This window comes from Heterodontus francisci, chromosome 6 (genome assembly GCF_036365525.1).
Source record: "Heterodontus francisci isolate sHetFra1 chromosome 6, sHetFra1.hap1, whole genome shotgun sequence".
Lineage (NCBI taxonomy): Eukaryota > Metazoa > Chordata > Chondrichthyes > Heterodontiformes > Heterodontidae > Heterodontus > Heterodontus francisci.
Window position 1 is genome coordinate 27051448 of NC_090376.1, and position 19247 is coordinate 27070694.

Sequence of the window (19247 nt, forward strand, 5' to 3'; positions counted from 1 at the left end):
CCATATTACCCTAGATCTAATTGTCATGCTGAGCAAATGGTTCGCACAGTCAAATCACTTATACTGAAGTGTAGGACAACAGAACAAGATTTTTGTGTTGCCATGCTCCACCTCAGAACTGCACCTATGGATATGGGCTTACCATCACCAGCAGAGATCATGCTTGGCAGACAAGTGCGAAAGATTCTGCCAAGCCACCATCTGTCCAAGTTCTCAGAGATGCAGGAGACACTGCTCAAAAAACGGGAGAAGGAAGATGGTGCATGACCAACACGCAGGGGTGGAACTAGAGGCCTGCTACTCGACCCGAACCCGATGGGACCCAACAACTTGTGTTGGGTTCGGGTCGGGCCCATCTTCCAGGGCCGGCTTTTGGGCTCGGGTCGGGTTGGGCCGAGTCCAAATAGAGTCGGGTTGGGTCGAGCCGGACACACACGGTAAGTGCTTTGCTGGTAAGTATTAAAAATAAAAAAACTTACCTGACCTGGGAGTCCGGGGCGAAACTGAGTGTGCGCAGTGAACGAGTGACGTCACTGATGTTTCGCGCATGCGTTGCAGCTTCTTGCAGGTTCGATGTCAGGAAGGTAAGTAAACGGATGGTCGGGTCGGGCCGAGTAGTGGCGGGTTTGGATCGGGCTCAGGGCAAAATTGGAGGGGCTCTGGCCCGCTGTGGTTTGGTCGGGTTCGGGTCAGGTTCCTTTTCCCGACCTAAAGCAGGCCTCTAGGTGGAACTACCTCAGCTAAACGTAGGACAAAAGGTCAAGGTTATACACCCCACAATGAGAACATGGTTAACCGCAGAGGCATCCAAAGTATGCAGTGAGTCTAGGTCCAACGCCATTACAACATCCTAGCGGAGTGGTGTTGAGAAGGAACCAAAACTAAGTAAGAGAGGTGTGTAGTACTCCAATTGCACCCAGTGGACTCGAAAGAACACACTTCAATGATTGAAGGTGTGACGGAACAACAGGACAACAACCAATACACTGACGACGTGCCTGCAAACCAAAAACAGCCAAGGGTGAAATCCACATCCCCAGAAGGTTACACCATAACCAGATCTGGAAGAGTTGTCAAACCATATATGGACTCTTAAGCTTCTATACTTGTATTTTATAATCTATATCCCGTATAACTAATTTTGATATCTAGTTTTATGTTTTTACTTGTCGTATACGACTTATCTTTGGAAAGAAAGGGGATGTTTTATGATTGCCTTTAAGAGTGATGTCCCTTTTAAGATCTCAGAATGCTAATGAGCTAAGTAGTCATTTGACTACAAGCCAGAGTCACTCTGCAATTAACGTGTAGCGGAAGGTTCTGTAAATAGTTTGCTCTGTACTGTATACAATAGCTTAGCTGTTAATGAATCTGTTTGTGATCTTCATAAATGGGCTCCACGCATCTCATTTATGTTGCAACACATTACCCAGAGTTCTCATCCTTATCAGATCTATTTGGCTTAGTCCCACGCAACCTATATAACTCCTTATGTCCATTATACACCCAATCTGGGGTTGCTCTTCCTTGAAACATTGGCTGTTCCTCCTGCTTGCTATACCTTTGCTTCAGCCTAACTCTCATTCCTTTTTCCATTTTTCATTTATTTTCATTCTCTCCATGCCCCCCGCCCCTCCTGTCCCCAACCTGCTGTGCTATGACTGTATATAGATTCACAAAACCCATCAGGCCTATGGCAGCTATCTACTTCTACTCGCTTTCACTTTTCCTCATACTATTTAAAAATGTTATTTGAATGTTTACAATTATGATTTCTACAGTGGTCTTAAATTAATACACTTTGTCAACTAGTGGCAGTAGCTATTGCCTAACCACCTTATCAAAACCTCACCTAACCTTGAGCACCTCAGAGATCACTTAATCTTTATGCTAATGAAAAGAGTGCCAATTTCTCTAGTTTTCATAGCTAAATCCTCATTCCTTATATCACCTTGGGGAATCTCTTATGCACCCTCTTCATGACCTTCACATTCTTCCTAAACTATGGTACTCAAAATTGGACTCTATTCTGACTGCGGCCTAATAAAAAGACCGACCTCGGGACATCCCAAAATACTTTTTCTGCTGTAGTCACTTGTAATGTGGGAAACATAGTGGCAAATTTGTGCATTGCAAGATCCCACAAACAACCATGAAATATGGCCAGATCATTTGTTATAGGTGCTGGTTGAGGGCTCCAGGAAAATTCCCTAGCTTTTGATGTAGTACCATGAGATCTTTTATGTCCACCCAAGAGGGCAGATGGGGCCTCTGTTTAATGTCTCATCTAAAAACAACACCTCTGACCGTGCAGGATTCCCTCTGTTCTGCATGCAAGTGTCAGCCTAGATTATGTTTAATCCTTTGGAGCAGGGCTTCAACCTCAAGTCAGAAGGTTGTGGTTTTGAGCACTACCATTGACTCAAGCCTGACACCTAATGCTTCTATTCAATGATCCAATTGATCTTGGTTGTTTTTTGGATCAGGTCTTTTATGTTCCTAAGAATTAGGCACTGTTATTCAGTGCTTTCTGGAAGATTTGAACTGGTAATACACAATGATGAATATGCTGTTGACCGCATGTAATTTTAATGAGCAAGTTGCTAATATGTGCATGTTTTTGAAGTGACAGTAGTGATAAATTAATGGGTTAAATCATGGTAAAAGATAAAAATAAGTTTGTTTAGGTTAGAACTTAACTGTTTTAACAAGTTAATTTTGACTTTTTGAAATGTTAGGCCGTTTTTGGGAGGGGACAAGGGAAAAGAAGGACAGATTTCTGGGTACTTGGGGAATTAAGGGAAATGGAAATAGTGCAGGAAGGTGGAGTTGAGATAAAGATCAGCCTTGTTCTTGTTGAAGAACAGGCTCGAAGGGCCAAATAGCTCCAGCTTCTGTTTCTTATATTCTTATGATTAAATCCAAGCTATATTTGCTGCTTTCTTTTATTTCCACCTGCCTGTGTTTTCCAAATATCTAAGCATTCTATTTCATACTGACTACATGTGACATAGGATGGGAGCCACTATCAATGTTTTTGATGGTATGGCAGAAAACTGGTTTGAATTAATGAATTGCTGACTGAGGAAGCTGATTGTGAATGCTTGCCAAGTATAGAATTTTACTATAGATTTTATGTACTTTGTTTTTCCCCACCTTAAGTTTGCTTCACATGTAGATAAACACAATGCAGATATTTATACTAGAAATTAACACTGTACTTTGAATTTTTATATATTCCAATGTATTCCTATTGGATGAGTAATTTTTCACAAGCGTGCATTCTTTGATTACAGTTTAAGGCATGAGGGCTGCCCGTCGTTCACTTAATTCCTAGCTCCCCATTAAATAGCGATCACTTGCATGCTAATGCATTCCAACAACCTATTCAACTAAAATGACTGTTCCATCGTGTCGGGGTGGCAACGCCACCTTGGAGCTTACCCACCACTGACTAAATCTGGAACCAATGTCATGACTTCTGATTTCTGGGAGCGTCTAATACAATTCCCGTTTCCCCCCCCCCCCCCCCCCACGCCTCTCTCTCTGCACCAAACCGCCTCGCTAAATTCTGCCCAGTGTCTCTGCAGAGATATAGTTAGGTTAAGTGAGTGGGCAAAAATTTGGCAGATGGGGTATAATGTGGGGAAAGTGTGAGGTTGTCCACTTTGGATGTGTCGCCATTTCCCTCTTTTGCCAGCTGGAGACTCCCAGTCCCTGGCTACCTCACTGTACAGACAACCAGTGAGGCGCCCAAAGCTTTGATTCAAGGATGCTCGCAAACATGATGCGAAGGACCCAAATGTCAAATGTCGACTGTCGCACCTGGGAGTCTCCAGCTGGCAAAAGAGGGAAATGGCGACACATCCTATGGACTGGTGTGCACTACTACGACAACCAGTTGCAACAGCAGCTTGACAACAGGCGCCAGCATCAAAAACAACTCCTCACAGCACCTTCACGTACAGAACCTGCCTCAAGGATTGTCCTTTACAGCCACCCGTAAATAATGAAAATTATTCTTTATAATTTTGAATGTTAATTTTGAAACCCTTTCTCCACTTAGTAACCAGTTAAATGTTATTGGAAGATGGTTAAAAAAAATCGATAGCAAAGAAGGATTCTGAACTGTTAGAATTGCAAAGGTTCGTTCCAAATGCTGTTGTCACCACTTTCCCAGCCAATAAAAATTGCTACATTTTGATTACTTTTGTACTTGATTTTGATATAACAATTAGGAAAAAATAAGTGACCTGCTAACTTAAATGCCAATCAGACCACCTAACTGTGCTCAAAATACTCTGAATTCCTGCCTATAGCATGCAGCTGCATTCAGTTGCTTTGACTTACAGTAACAGCCACAGGAGGTAGTGGCAGTGGTGAGAAGCGTCCTGGTTTTCTTCACAATTTAGACTCAAATTAGTCACATTTTTGCCCAAGCACATTCCATGTTGTACTTTTATAGCCAGCAAAACAGATTTTCATCCTGGGAGCTTGGGTTCAATATGGTACCAGGTCACAGGTGAAGATAATGTTGCAGCCCTTGATTCCCCAGCTAGTATCTTGGTAAACGTGCTCCAGTTGCTTTTAAAATCACTGAACAGCAACTAGTATACAGTTTTCATGTGTAGTTGGTTGTGGCTTAACACATGTTTAATGAGACACAATTGGATGTTCAGAGCAGAATCTGATGGTTGCTACCTTGCCCCATGGCCTGCGTTTCTAGCAACCCATAATTTTGAAAGCAATGTGGGGGGATGATATTTCAGCTGAGTACTAAACCTTTCTAACTTTCTCATCTGTGAGCGATAAAATGGGACATAGATTCTGTTCCAAAGTTTTAAACATGTTGACTAAGTTCAGAAGGTAGGACTAGATAAAATAACTTGAGGCATAGTCGTCATTACATACAATCCATTTAACATTTTGTATCAATTCAATATTTGAAAGGGATAGAAGAATAAAAATATTTTGAGTTACACACATTTCCAGTTGGGGATTACTGCTTAGTCGAAGAGAGTTCGTTCTAAAAATATACTTTTTGATTCAAGTGAACAAATAGAAGTTGCAAGGTTTATTTTTAAGGAACAAGAAATAAAAACTGAATATTTAAATTGGGATTGTTTTAATTTTGTTAGTTTATTGACTTTGTCTTGGGTTTCCAGTATACACAAATAAAGCAAGAGGACTCCATTTCAACACACTCTAAATATTTTTGCTGCTGCATTGAACATTCACTTTGAGGATCCATTGCCAAGAATATATAGGTTAAGGAATTATTTGTGTTTCTATTTTGTGCCTTTATGTTCAGTTCCAATGATCCAAGAAATTGGGGGCAACTTGTAAATTTTGTGCTTTTTGTTTTTCAGTGGGGAAGACTTCATTGATAACTAGGTTCATGTATGACAGCTTTGACAACACTTACCAGGTAAAAGTTTAATTGTTAGTGCTTTCATTCCAGCTTTCATAAAATATGTCTTAGCTTTTTGATGCTTAAATGATTTTGTTCCCCTCAGGCAAAACTATTTCTGCCATAAACTGCTGACACAAGACTGACTAAAGAAATATGAAGGAATAAGCTCACTGAGGTTTCTGCAGTTTTAAAATGCCTTTCATTTTACCCTGATTTGGAGGGAATGAAACTTTTTTTTGACCCCACACCTGTACTTCCTTTTTTGGGTCGCTTACAAAGTTGCTTTGTAGTCTTGCTTAAATTGGCAAGAGAGGAGGAAGTAGTACTTTTGGGCAAGTTGAAAATATTAGTGCTATCTGTTAACAGTTCTTGACTGACATGAACTTCCAGCCTCCCTTCTGCTACCCCCAGAGAAAAATGGTTTTAGCTATTTAAACCATAAGTTTATTCAGTGAAATACACTTTCCCAAAAAGTTGACTGTCAACCATCCAAAACTCTCAATCGTCAATCCCATTTAATAGTCTGTTACAGGCAGATTGAGATTCTTTGGATTCAAAATTGCTAAAATATGTGTAGAAATATACAAATGCATTATGCAGGTATGTACAACCACCATCCTTCCTGCCTTCCCCAGCCCAAAGAGACACAAGAAACAATTTAAATAGTCAAACCAAGTGGACCAGATGCAGTAAATGGCCTCTATTGTCTGTTGAACCTTTTTGCATTAAATAGCTTCCAAATTTGAAACATAATTGCAATATTCAATTTTAGAAACTAGCCCCTTGTGAAACATTTACAGGCCATAGTGCAAATACAGCCAGCTAGAAAGATGAAATAAGACTCCAATGTGGGCATATGGGCCGGAATTTTACAGTGGGCGCATGGGAGCCAGACTCCGAAATAAATGTTGGTGACAAACCCGCTTCCGTCTAGCCCGGAGATCCGTCCCGTATTTTGCAGATCCCTGGGCTTTAATTGTCCCGAGGCGGGATTTCCACCCACTTGAGGGAGGAGGTCCCGCCTCTGTGAGCTGCCGGCAATCAGCGGGCCGGCATCTCTTAGTCTCAGCAGCGCCACTGGGAGCGGTGGCCGCTGCTGGGACTGCAGCCCAGTCGACGCCATGGATCCGAGAGAGTGGGTAAGTTTGGGTTGCCTCACCAGGGGGATCAGTCATGCCCTGGTGAGGCCAGGGTGGTCGTTTGCGGGGAGAGGGGCGTCTTGGATCCCGGGGGTGGGTTGGGAGGTGGGGGCGGCCCTCAATCAAGCACCCTGTGCCCGACTACCATGCCCCCCCCCCCCCCCCCCCCGGGGCGAGGGAAGGCCGGCAGCTATTGCCTGGCGGCCTTTCACGTCCCCAACACGCCCGCTTGCCACGGGTAAAATACCCGTGGAGGTGGGCGAGGGCCCTTAAGTGGCCACTTAAGGGTCATGATTGGCCTCGGGCCGGTGGGCGGGCCATTTCCCACCCCCCTGCCTGACCTCCATAAACCTGTCCATAGGCGGAATTGGGGCGGGTAGGCCTCCCAGAGCCTGCCGCTTAATTTTATGCCGCCCCCACGCCACCATCCGACCCGCTGGGGTGGCGTAGAATTCCAGCCCGGTCTGTTCAAATCTTTAGGCGAAGGTTGTTGTCTCTGTTTGAATGGGGAAACCATCGGTTCGCTGCTCCCCTTTTGTCAGTCCTAAAGATCCACATCGCAGATAAATTTCCTCTCTTGCTGGTAAGTGAATTTTGGCGACTGTGGGTTATCATGTGGGAATGATTCGACCTCTCCTGTCATCTCCGAGAAACTCGTTTATGTCCTGCTCACTAAATGAGATATTCAACAGAGCATATTTCATCTTCCTGATGTTGATTGCAGCCAGAGTCAAGTAACCAAACCTCCCAATACCCAAGGAATCTTCCAGTCTTTCTTGAGCCAAACTCAGTCTCTTGTATGTCAAAAGCAAAATACTGCAGATGCTGGAAATCTGAAATTAAAAATAGAAAATGCTGGAGGTACTCCAGGTCAGGCAGCATCTGTGGAGAGAGAAACAGTTAATGTTTCAGGTCAATGACCTTTCATCTCATTACTATAAAAGCAAAATATTGCAGATGCTGGAAATCTGAAATTAATAATAGAAAATCTTGGGAATACTCAGCAGCTCTGGCAGCGTCTGTGGAGAGAGAAGCAGAATTAACGTTTCAGATTGTTAACTCTGTTTCTCTCTCGACGGAGGCTGCCTGACCTGAGTGTTTCCAGTATATTTTCTCTCGTATTTGTTGGCAATAATCTTCATTACTTTTAGACAGTAATTTCTCTCAGAAACCCGTGTGTCCAGGATTTGTAGCAATATAGTAACAACATATAGTTGGTCATTTATTCTTTAGGAAAGCTTCATTAATAATCTCAAGCAGCTATGGAGTTGGCGCATATTCACCAAACAACTCAAACAGGAGCAACTGTAGTACTTTTTGATAAGTACATAAAAAGGAAGAGAGTAGCTAAAGTAGACGTTGGTCCCTTAGAGACAGAGACAGGAGAATTCATCATGGGGAATGAGGAAATGGCAGAGGCATTGAACAAATATTTTGTGTCTGTCTTCAGTAGAAGATGCAAGTTCCATACCAGAATAACCTAGGGGCTAAAAAGAGTGAGGAAATTAAGGAAATTGATAGAGGAAAACGCATTGGAGAAACTTGAGGGACTAAAATTTGACTAGTCCCCAGGACCAGATGGCCTGTTTCCTAGGGTTCTAAAAGAGATAGCTGCAGAGATGGTGGATGTACAAGCTATAATTTTCCAGAATTCCTTAGATTCAGGAATGGTCCCATCAGATTGGAAGTTGGCCAATGTTACATTGCTTTTCAAGAAAGGAGGTAGAGAGAAAACTGGGAACTACAGGCCAGTTAGCCTAACATTGGGCATTGGGAAGATGCTGGAAACTATTAAAGAAGTCTTAACAATGCACTTGGAAAGCATAGTATGATTAGAACAAGTCAGCACGGAGCATGGTTTTATTAAAGGGAAGTCCTGTCTGACAAGTTTATTAAGAGTAATTTTGAGGTGTAGCTAGTAGGGTAGATAAAGGGGAACCAGTAGATGTAGTATACCTGGATTTCCAAAAGGCATTCGATAAGGTGCCACATAAAAGATTAATAGGCAAGATAAGGGCTCATGGAGTTGAGGGTAAAATATTAGCATGGATAAAGGATTGGTTAACAGACAGGAAGCAGAGAGTGGGCATAAATGGGGCATTTTCAAGGCAGGCAGTAAATAATGGAGTGTCGCAAGGATCAGTGCTGGGGACTCTGCTATTTATGCTCTATTAATGACTTGGATGAAGGGACAGAGCAATGTATCTAAGTTTGCTGATGATACAAAGGTAGGTGGAAAGGTAAGCTGCAGGGAGGACATAGAGAGGCTGCAAGGAGATATAGACAGGTTAAGTGAGTGGGCAACAAGATGGCAAATGGAGTATAATGTAGGGAAGTGTGAAGTTGGTCACTTTGGTCGTAAAAATAGAAAAGCAGAATATTTTTTCAAAGGTGTGAAACTGGTAAATTTCAATGTTCAGAGAGACTTGGGTGTACTCGTACATGGAATGCACAAAGTTAACATGCAAGTGCAGCAGGCTATTAGGAAGGCAAATGGCATGTTGACCCTTATTGCAAGGGAATTGGAGTACAGGAATGAAGAAGTCTTACTAAAATTGTACAGGGCTTTGGTGATATCATACCTGGAATACTGTGTGCAGTTTTGGTCTCCACATTTAAGAAAGGATATACTTGCACAGGAGGCGGTGCTGCAAAGATTGACTAAATTGGTCCTTGGGATGAGGGAGTTGTCCTATAATAGGCTGAGTAAATTGTGTCTATATTCTCTGGCGTTTAGAAGGATGAGAGGCAATCTCATCGCGACATACAAGATTCTGAAAGGGCTCGATAGGGTAGAAGCTGAGAGATTATTTCCACTGGTCGGGAAATCTAGAACGCGGGGGCACAGTCTCGGGATAAGGGGCTGATCATTTAGGACTGAGATGAAGAGAGATTACTTCACTCAAAAGGTTGTGAATCTTTGGAATTGTCTACCCCAGAGGGTTCTGGATGCTCCATCGTTAAATACATTTAAGGCTGGGATAGATAGATTTTTGGTCTCGCAGGAAATCAAGGGATAATGGGGAGCAGGCAGGAAAGTCGAATTGAAGCCCAAGATTAGCCATGATTGTATTTAATGGTGGAACAGTCGTGATGGGCCTTCTGGTCATCTACTCCTTTTTTTGTGTTCTGGTGTTCTTGATTTTATGTCATCATAGTCAGTAGGGGCAAAGTCATAGTTTGTGGACTATCTTAATGGTGGGATATCTATAAAGCCCATATTGAACAGCTAGCAGTTTCAGTTGTGGCATCCACTGCTGCCAGTTTTCCCCTTCCGACCTGTCTGTTTAACATTTGAGGTTGCCTATGCCCACCCAGGCTTCACCCTATTAGTGCCCACACCAAGGGGCATAAAACCCCACCATCCAGATGTCACTGGTACCAATCACACGTGCATCAAAGATATCACCAGCCAACTTGCTCATATCTTTTTTCACTAAATCCATTGCTTTTTTTTTGGTCCTGGTCCGTTGACCGTTCGTTCATTCATTAGTGTCATCTCCATCCCAGAAGGTTTACTGCCATGATTCTCCTGCCTCTGTCCTGTACTGCACTTGCATGTCCTGCATAGGTCAACTGCATCCAGTCCATTCCATCAGTCATCTGTTTTCTCCTCCTCTTCCCCCTCCTATATTTTCCATCGATCTTTCCTTCCAATAATTGTCTCTGTCTACCTTCTGCTCTAATGATGTGATCAAAATATTGTATCCTTCTCTCTTTGATGTTATACACTAATTTCCCCTCTCCTCCAGCCATTTTCAGTACTTCCACATTAGTCTTTGTCTGTGTAGGATATGCGGAATTTCCTTATATGCCCACATCTCAAATGCATTCAGCTTATCTATAGTCTCTTTCTTTGTTGTCCATGTCTTCAAGGCATATAACATAGATGACAAAATTTAGCACCTCAGTATTCTTTTCCTAAGATTCAGGCTTAGTTTTTTGATAACATGTCCTTCATTTTGCCAAAGCTGGTCTTGGCTGTCTCAACTCTGCTTCAGATCTCACAAACACATCTTCCATTGTCTGTGATAATCTGCCCAAGGTATGTGAGCGCTTGTTTCAGGACTTTTCATTTCCCTCAAATTTTCATTTCCAGGGTTAAGTCTCTGCTTCTCACCATTGTCTTGGTCTTCGCATTCATTTTTAATCTACTCCTTGCATTGACTTTGTTCACAATTTCCTGTAGTGCCTCTTCTGACTCTGCAATCAGTGTAGTGTCATCTGCGTACCTCCAAGTTGTTGATGTTCAACCCGCCGATGTTGCTTGGTAGATCTTCTATGGCCAGAATTTTTCGCTTATCGGTAGCCCCGGGGCCGATCCGCCCAAAGCGGATCAGGCCCCCGATTCCGCTCCGCGTTGCCTGGCTGCCGGCGTCATGCGCTGATCAGCTAATCAACAGGTCCGCTGTGTAATCCTGAAAAGAAATGGCGTGCGTGGGCGGGAACTTCAGCATCATTGGGGGTGGGGCCACATATGCAGAAGGCTGATTGTAAGCCCTACATAAAGAATTACTGATTTGAAACAGAGCACTGAGTTCCCCATTTGATGTAAAGGAAGATACAACTGTGTTAAAGTCTGGAGATTTCAAAGGCTCCATTCATTGAAACCAAGAAAGACTGGGAGACAAAAATATTGCTGTTAGAGGTGATGGAGGGCAGAAGCAATCGCGTTGCCCCCCCGATTTTCTGACTATTCACTGCAGGTCCTCCTCCAGGCCGTTGAAGAGAGGAGAGACATTCTGTTCAGCTCAGATGGGAGAAGGAGACCCTCTGAAGTGACCAAGAGGGCCTGGCTATAGGTTGTAGAGGAGGTCAGCAGCCGAGGTGTTGTGAGGCGTACATGGATACAGTGCCGCAAGCGCCTCAATGACCTGCTTCGCTCTGCCTGGGTAAGGGACATTCCTCATTCATCTAATCGGTTATGTGCCAAGGGAGGTTTTTTGTGTACCCGTGATGCATTGTGGAAGCCCTGTATGATCAATGCCTGGCTGCTGCCTTGAAATGGGACGCATGATGGGCAAGTCTGAGATGAACGCTGATGCTGTGGTGTTAATGTTGCACCCAACACTGTCACAGCAGTGAAATGCAACACCAACCCTTTGGGTGACAGTCATATGCCATCGACTATCTGTAAAATAAGTATCTTTGTTTATTCAGGAAAAGAGGGCACACAATGCCTGGGAGAGGTCACGTACTGGTGGCGGCATAGCCACCCAGGCATTCCTAACCAGGATGGAGGAGGATGTCTTAACTATAGCAGGGGAGGAAGGAGGACACACCGTGGCAGATGGCAAGGCCGGTGTACCTGACCATGAGAATGAGTGTTCCAGAATGTGGAGTAGCACTTCATGGTGGGGAGTGGGTGGGGGGGTCGGTGGTGAGGCTGCACTAGTGTGCCAATGATTCGGTGAATGTCAAATGCACTGAATGTTGCTCTCAGTTGTAACATCACCCAGATGTAACCATGCTGGAGGCACAAACTTGTGCTTAACTCTGGATTGATGATGAAACTGATCACAATGCTTTTCCCAACAGGTGAAATCCAGCATGTGCCAGGAAGCGTTACCGTTGCCTGACCATCCACCTCTGAGGTGGAGGAGGGCGCCTCAGAGGGTGCATTGTCATATCATCGCGACGCACCAAGTACCACAGCAGATACTGACACTTCAGTTGGGATGACTGTGTCTGGGGATTCAATGTCACATACTGGCGTGAGCACAGCACAGTTGCCGGGCCAGATATCAGAGGCAGAATCGGCTGATGCATCACACACTCGGAGGAGAGTGGGATGCCGTGCCAGTGCAGAGCCGCAAGCTGATGACGTGCCTCTGAGATCATCCTTTCGTTGGGCGATGTTGCAGGTGCAGAATGCGGTCCATGGAAATCTGGCGGAGTTGCCTGAGACGTTGCGCGCTATGACTCATACTCTGGAGACATACATCCAGATTATGAGTTCAGCAAACTCACAGGCATTTGAACACCTGGCTTCCTCCATTGATAGACTGGCGGCTGCATTGGAGGGACCAGTTCTTCATGCAATTCGGGACCTCATAGCGACTGTGGCCTCCCTGGACCAGAGCATCAGAGAGCATAATCTGATGCAACTGCGCCAGGTTGAGGACACTCAGCGCTCTGATGTCACCATTGAGGACCACCAGAGCCTCACGAGGACACGGGCAGCAGATCGCATATGGCAGCTCCTGTCACGGCGCTTCTGATGCATCCTGCAGCTCCTTGCTCCCTCCGCCAGGGACATGTGAACCACTAAATCCCGGGGTGCTAGTGGGTGCTCATGATATTTGTCATGAGAACCCTGAGATGCCAGGGCCTTCACGGCCGCGAGCATGCAGGGGACTTCCTCCCAAGTCATCAAAAGCAGGGTGGCAACAAGATTAGCCACCTGCCTCTGGTAAGTCTGGTGGCGAGGGATCATGCACACGCATGAGCAGGCGTAAACAGATTAAGAAAACACTTTAATTTCACTACTGGTGCACTGGGTGACTTGAAGTACATTTATTTGATTTGTAAAACAATAGTGTTTGATTAAATTCAAGATTTTGTCATTGGACATGTCATTCCTGAAGTTAGATATTACATTGTTAGTCAACTCAAGTTGTCTCAAATGTGAGGCCACACACTTGGGTTGCGTCCCTCATGATGTGATGGATTGGTTATTCGCTTTGTCTCACCCCCTAAAGGTTAGAGATTTTGCACTGTCAGATCCTCACAATGATTAATGTCATAAAGCAGATTGAAATGTGTGAAGATTTATATCATTTCAACTGAAAAGCGTTCCTAATAGAGATTTCCTTGTTTCTCTAGCAGTTGGAGCCAAGTTACATTCAGCTTCCTCTCCATGATCATTAGACTGATGCCCATCTTCCTCATTGGAAATGTCGTCATCATCTGATGACACATCGCGCTGACATTGATCATCCTCTAGGGCATCTCCATGTTCAATCGCCAGGTTATGCAAGGCACAGCAGACAACAATGATTCTGGAAACCCTCGATGGTGCGTACTGCAGTGATCCACCAGAGCAGTCAAGACACCTAAATCTCATCTTTAGGAGGCCTATAGTTTGCTCGATTGTCACTCTGGTGGCCGCATGGCTCCCGTTGTATCGTTCCTCCGCCTCACCCCTTGGGTTCCTCACTGGTGTCATGAGCCATGTCTTCAGAGGATAACCCCTGTCGCCAAGTATCCATCTCTCCATTTTGTGTGTAGGACTGCAAATTGCAGGCACCTGTGTGTTGTGGAGAATGAAAGAATCATGACAACTACCAGGGTAATGTGCACACACCTGCATGATTTGCTTCCAATGATCACAGAGGAGCTGATCGTTCATTGAATGGAATCCCTTGCGGTTCATGAATGCCCCCGACTGTCCAGCTGGTGCTCTTAAGGGCCACATGAGTACAGTCTATCATGCCCTGTACCATTGGGAAGCCGAATATAATCCTGAAGCCTCTGGCTCTCTCAGCCTGACTGGTGTTGTCCGTCTTGAACATGATGAAATGGTCAGCATGTTGAAACAATACATCAGTCACAACCTTTATGCAATGGTGCGCTGCTGATTGTGAGACACCGCGCAAGTCTGCAGCTGAGGCTTGGAAGGAGCCAGACGCATAGAAGTTAAGAGCTACTGTGACCTTTAGAGCGACTGGCATTGGATGGCCACCGAGACAGTTTGATGCAACATCCACTGACAGCATCTCAGAGATGTGACAGTCCCCCGTGACAGCTGCAGTCGTCTTCTGCACTGGCATTCTGACAGCTGCAGGTAGTTCAGACACGTTCGGTATGCCCTTATTACTGGGTAGGTACGTCTCCTGACATTTGGTCGCTCCCGGGCGACCCTGCGAACTACTCTCCCTCCAACAGCACAAGGATGCACTGATGCAGCTTGCTGTATGTTCCCCTGACCATTTGTACTTCTGTCACTCATTGAATCACTGTCCTCCTCATCTGATGATCCATCTCCAGAGTGATCAATTCCCATTGTTGAAGAACAGAACAAATTCTTTGACCACAGGTAATAGCTTGCAGCTTTTGTGACTGGCCCACTTCAGGTATTTCCTTCAGGCAATAACTAATATTACATGGGTCCCTATCAGCAGTGCATGACATTCAGATTAAACCTTCTGCACAACCTGCAAGTTACAACCCTTGTTAGGACACACAAATAACATCAGCATGAATAAAGTTCAATAAATTCATTTTTACCTCCAACTCCCTCATGAATCAATGCCTGCCACCCTTTTGAACCTACCGGGTTCCCGCCATGCCCCATGACCCGATTAACGGCCGTAAAATCAGATACATAGCGTAAAATCTGTCAATTGGATTCTGAATTACCTTAAGTACTTCTCAATTGATGTTAGTCGGGCGGCGAGCGCAAACTCGATCGTGCCCGACTTCCCACGCTGGTTAAATTGCGTCAGCGCGTAATGACGCCGTGGACCCGGCCCGACGTCTTCGCGCGCCATTTTTCCCTCCGGGACCCCGACGGGACCCGATTCTTAATGGTAAAATTCCGGCCTAGGTCTCTGAAGATAGTTTCATTGACTCTACTTTATTACAATTTATTTATTTATTTTAAAAATCATTGATGCAATTAAGTATAACTTGTAATATATCCACTTGAACTGTGAAACACCTAGCAATACAATTAGAATTGGTTGGTCTTTAGAGAGCATTTTGAATAGTGTGATACTAGGGAGAAATGCTTGTGGGTATGTTTTTGGCAATGGTATCAATTTGAGATGATTTAAGCATATCACAACATGAAATCACATTAATTTGTGTAATTTTTGCTAAAGTGCATGATCAACCCTGCACCAATAAGCCTTTTCTAACAGGCGAGTACTTGTATGCAGATTTTACGCGGTTTTCAAAATTTGACTTGCAATTTTGTATGTACGGTGGTTGAGCTCAATAGAGGAGAGTTATTGACAGAAAAAAAAACTTCTGGCATTTTCAGTGGAAGTGCACTATGATGTAATGAATTCTTTCACCAGCATAGTTTTATTTTCAAACATTTTTTTCTTGTCCCACACATGCATCTCCCAAAGGTATATGCTCTTGCAGAGATTTGGCTTGTGCTAGGAGCCCTCTACTGCATTGCCTAGCTGGTCTTTATTCTTGGTTAGTATCAGCAGGCAGTTTAATTGAGGACATCTCCACAATGCCCAATTTTGTCAACCATATCTACCCATGTGTTTTGTAACTGAGGCCACTTGTAGTGCTGTGATCAGCTAACTCACTATGGACCTGGAATTGAAATTAACAACTTGTCTATATGGCTTGTTCTTGTACCATCTCCCTATATAAAAAAAAAGTACATCCTGCATTGCAATTTTTTTTCCCCCTCTGGCTTTCTTTCCACTTGCATAAGATCAGTATCCTTTTTATTTTTACCTCCTCATCCCAGTTTTACATGTTCACAGCTCTCTAAGTGAACATTATAATCCATCTAGCTTGTGTCACGTCACTATAGTGTTTTTGTTGCAAAGTGATGGAAGTAATCTTATTTTTTTTTTAAAAATTGTACCATACTGCAGTGAAACTGATTGCTGCTTTTCTTTAGCTGTTAGTGACAGCTTGCATTGAGCTCTGAACTACTGGCAATTTTCTTGTTCAACAGTATTGCTCATTCAACTACATGCTATAATATGGTAAGAAAGCCTTGCATTTATTTAACATCTTGTGTCTCAAGCCTCAGGTGTTTCATATTAATTACTTTGGGTTGTTACATTTGCCTGAATTGTTTGTTTTCACATGGCAAGAATCCCCATTAAGATGCAGAACAAATGGATTTTTTGATGTTGGTTGAGAGTGGAGCCAGCAGAACTTCCTGTTCTTTGAATAGTGCAGTGACATAATATCCATCTGAAATGTTAAGAATGATTGTGAATGTTTCCTGATTGGCTACCTGCTATGCAGTATAAACTATTAAACCCGAAACCATTAGATTCAGACTTTCTGTATGCAAGCTGGTGTAATGCTGTGACTAGTCAAGAGTAATTGATAAGTGGCAGCTGCTTTATAGAACTGGTGGCTTACAACACACATTGTGTCTCTCGAACCTAATGGGCTCAGCGAGCTATTGCTTGGGTTTCGAATTTGTGAATGTGACTGTAATCTGTGGGAACATGATTAGAAAAGGGTTCTCTCTTGGAGGTACAGTAAATTTTATTTAAAATGGACCACTTTTTCATTCTTAGGCTGTGGGTGATGCTGGTAAGACAGCATTTTTTTTTTACTCATCCCTAGTTGCTCTGAGGACATCAACAGTCAACCACATCATAAGGCCCGACTGGGTAGAGGAGCCAGGTTTCCTTCCTGAAAAGGCATTAGTGAATAGTGGGGTTTGCCATGGAATTTAAATGCTCAACCTGTATTACTAGTTCAGTACCCTCCCCCTACATTATTTGAGTAAGCACTGTTAGAGAAAAATTTCTTTCCAGAAAGGAGTTTAAAAAAAAAAATTATCTTTTACTTTCAGCATTCCTCATATTCAATGCTTCAACAAACAGCTTGATCCTAAATTATTCAATCTTGCGATTGAGTTCAGACATTAATATTGTAAAGGCCAACTTTCACAGCTTAATACCCTGATTATTGGTTGAAGTTTTGTTCATGGTTGAATTGGTTATTGAGTGTATTAATGTTTGTCTCATTCTGATCATCAGATTTTTCATTTTGGTACTTGCATATTGTAACTGCTGTCGGTTTATCTTGGCTTGCCAAAAAAGTCACAACTTGCTGAAATTTAATTGTTTACTTGAAAAAGAAAGTGGACTGGATACTGGAAATAAAATGCACTATCCCTAATGTCTGACAGTTTTTTTCTACTGCTTCCTGAAAATGCTCAAAACCTTGACATTACTAAGATTTCGCATAGCCTGCTATTTCAGCCCTCCCAAAGGACCCCTATTTGGTCACTGGCCGTAGCATGTTGTCGGAAAGGGATGAACTAGTTTATTTCGAAATGAGTGTTCAAGAACAGTAAAGAGAATGGTGCAGGACTAAAAAGGCTGAGATAGGGGACCATATTTGATTGCCATAATCCATTGGCCATGATTAGTAACATTTGCTTTTAGTGTTTAATAATTTTAATTTCACATGTGCTTTTTAGCATGGATTTTTTTGGAGGACTAAAAAGGCAAGTAAATGCATTTTCTGCTAATAGAAAAACCACCATATGTAACACAATAATTGTGTTTCATTCGTGTATTATAAAAGTAAGTTTGATGAATTGTGGCAGCTTATCTTGTTTTTTTATTGCCTTGTACTATAGTCATTGATTTACCCAGAGCCGCCACATGTCCATTTGTAGTTTCAACTTTCAAAGCAGAAGTGGAAATACCTGTGCATCAAAAAACTTTCAAGTTTAGACGAGCATTAGGGAAACAAAGGGTTAAGCAATCGTCTCATGAAGTTTCAGCTGAAGTTAAGGTAGCACCCTGGTCAGTAACAAATGTAACTTTGAACTGTTTGTTCAGATGTCTGAGCGAAAATATGAATGCTTCATTTGCTTAGCTTTTACTGAGGCTATCCCTCTTTGCTCCTCTCGATGTATCTGTAGTCTTTCATGCAGTTGACCACACTATCCTCCTCTAATTCCTCTCCACCTTCATCTTGCTGGGTGGACTGTGGTTCCATTATTATCTATCTAATCATAGCCAAAAGAATCGCCAGCAATAGTTTCTCATCCAACTTGCACATAGTTGCCTCTGGTATCCCCCAAGGATATATCCTTGCTACCCCCTTGGTGACATCATCCGAAAACACACCAGTTTCCCTCTGCACGCCGACAACACACAGCTCTACCTCACCACCACCTCGCTCAACCCCTCCATTATCTATGATTTGTCAGACTGCTTGTCCGACATCCAGTACTGGATGAGCAGAAATTGCGCCTCATTAAATATTGGGAAGACTTGAAGCTATTGTCTTCAGTCCTCATCGCAAACTCCATCCCTCTCCCTGGCAACTGTCTCTGGCTGGACCAGACTGTTGACAACCCTGGTATCATATTTGACCCTGAGATGAGTTTTCAACCACATCCTCATCATTACCAAGACCACCTGTTTCCACTTCCGTAACGTTGTCTGATTCCATCCCTACCTCATCTGTTGCTGAAACCTTCATCTATGCTTTTGTTACCTCTAAACTTGATTATTCTAATACACTCCTGGCCAGCCTCCCACATTCTACACTCCATAAACTTGAGGTCATCCCAAACTCTGCTGCGCATGTCCTAACTCACACCAAGCACAGCTCTGTGCTCGCTGACCCACATTGGCTCCTGGTTAAGTAACACCTTGATTTTTAAAAATTCTGATTCTTGTTTTCAAATCCCTCCATGGCCTTAACCCTCCCTATGTCTGTAGACTTCTCCAGCTCCACAACCCTTCGAAATACCTGTGCTCTAATTCTGGTGTCTTGAGCATCCCTGATATTAATCGCTTCAGCAACAGTGGCTGTGCTTTCAGCTGTCTGGCCTCTGAGGTCTGGAGTTCCCTCCCTAAACACCGCTGTCACTCTAGCTTGCTTTCCTTCTTTAAGATGCTCCTTAAGACCTACTTCTTTGACCAACTTTTGTTCATCTGCCCTAATATCTCATTATGTGGTTCAGTGTCATATTTTGGTTTATATTGCCCCTGTGAAGTGTCTTGGGACGTTTC

The 19247-nt window shown here is 43.5% G+C and overlaps 1 protein-coding gene across 2 annotated transcripts in view; it reads left to right on the forward strand.

Moving 5' to 3' along the window:
* Positions 1-19247, forward strand: part of rab6a (RAB6A, member RAS oncogene family) — a 112999-nt gene that overhangs the window by 47632 nt on the left and 46120 nt on the right. For both annotated transcript variants that reach the window (XM_068033373.1, XM_068033374.1), the window contains exon 2: positions 5370-5428. In XM_068033373.1, the coding sequence (XP_067889474.1) occupies positions 5370-5428 (59 nt within the window). The remainder of the gene's footprint in view (positions 1-5369; positions 5429-19247) is intronic.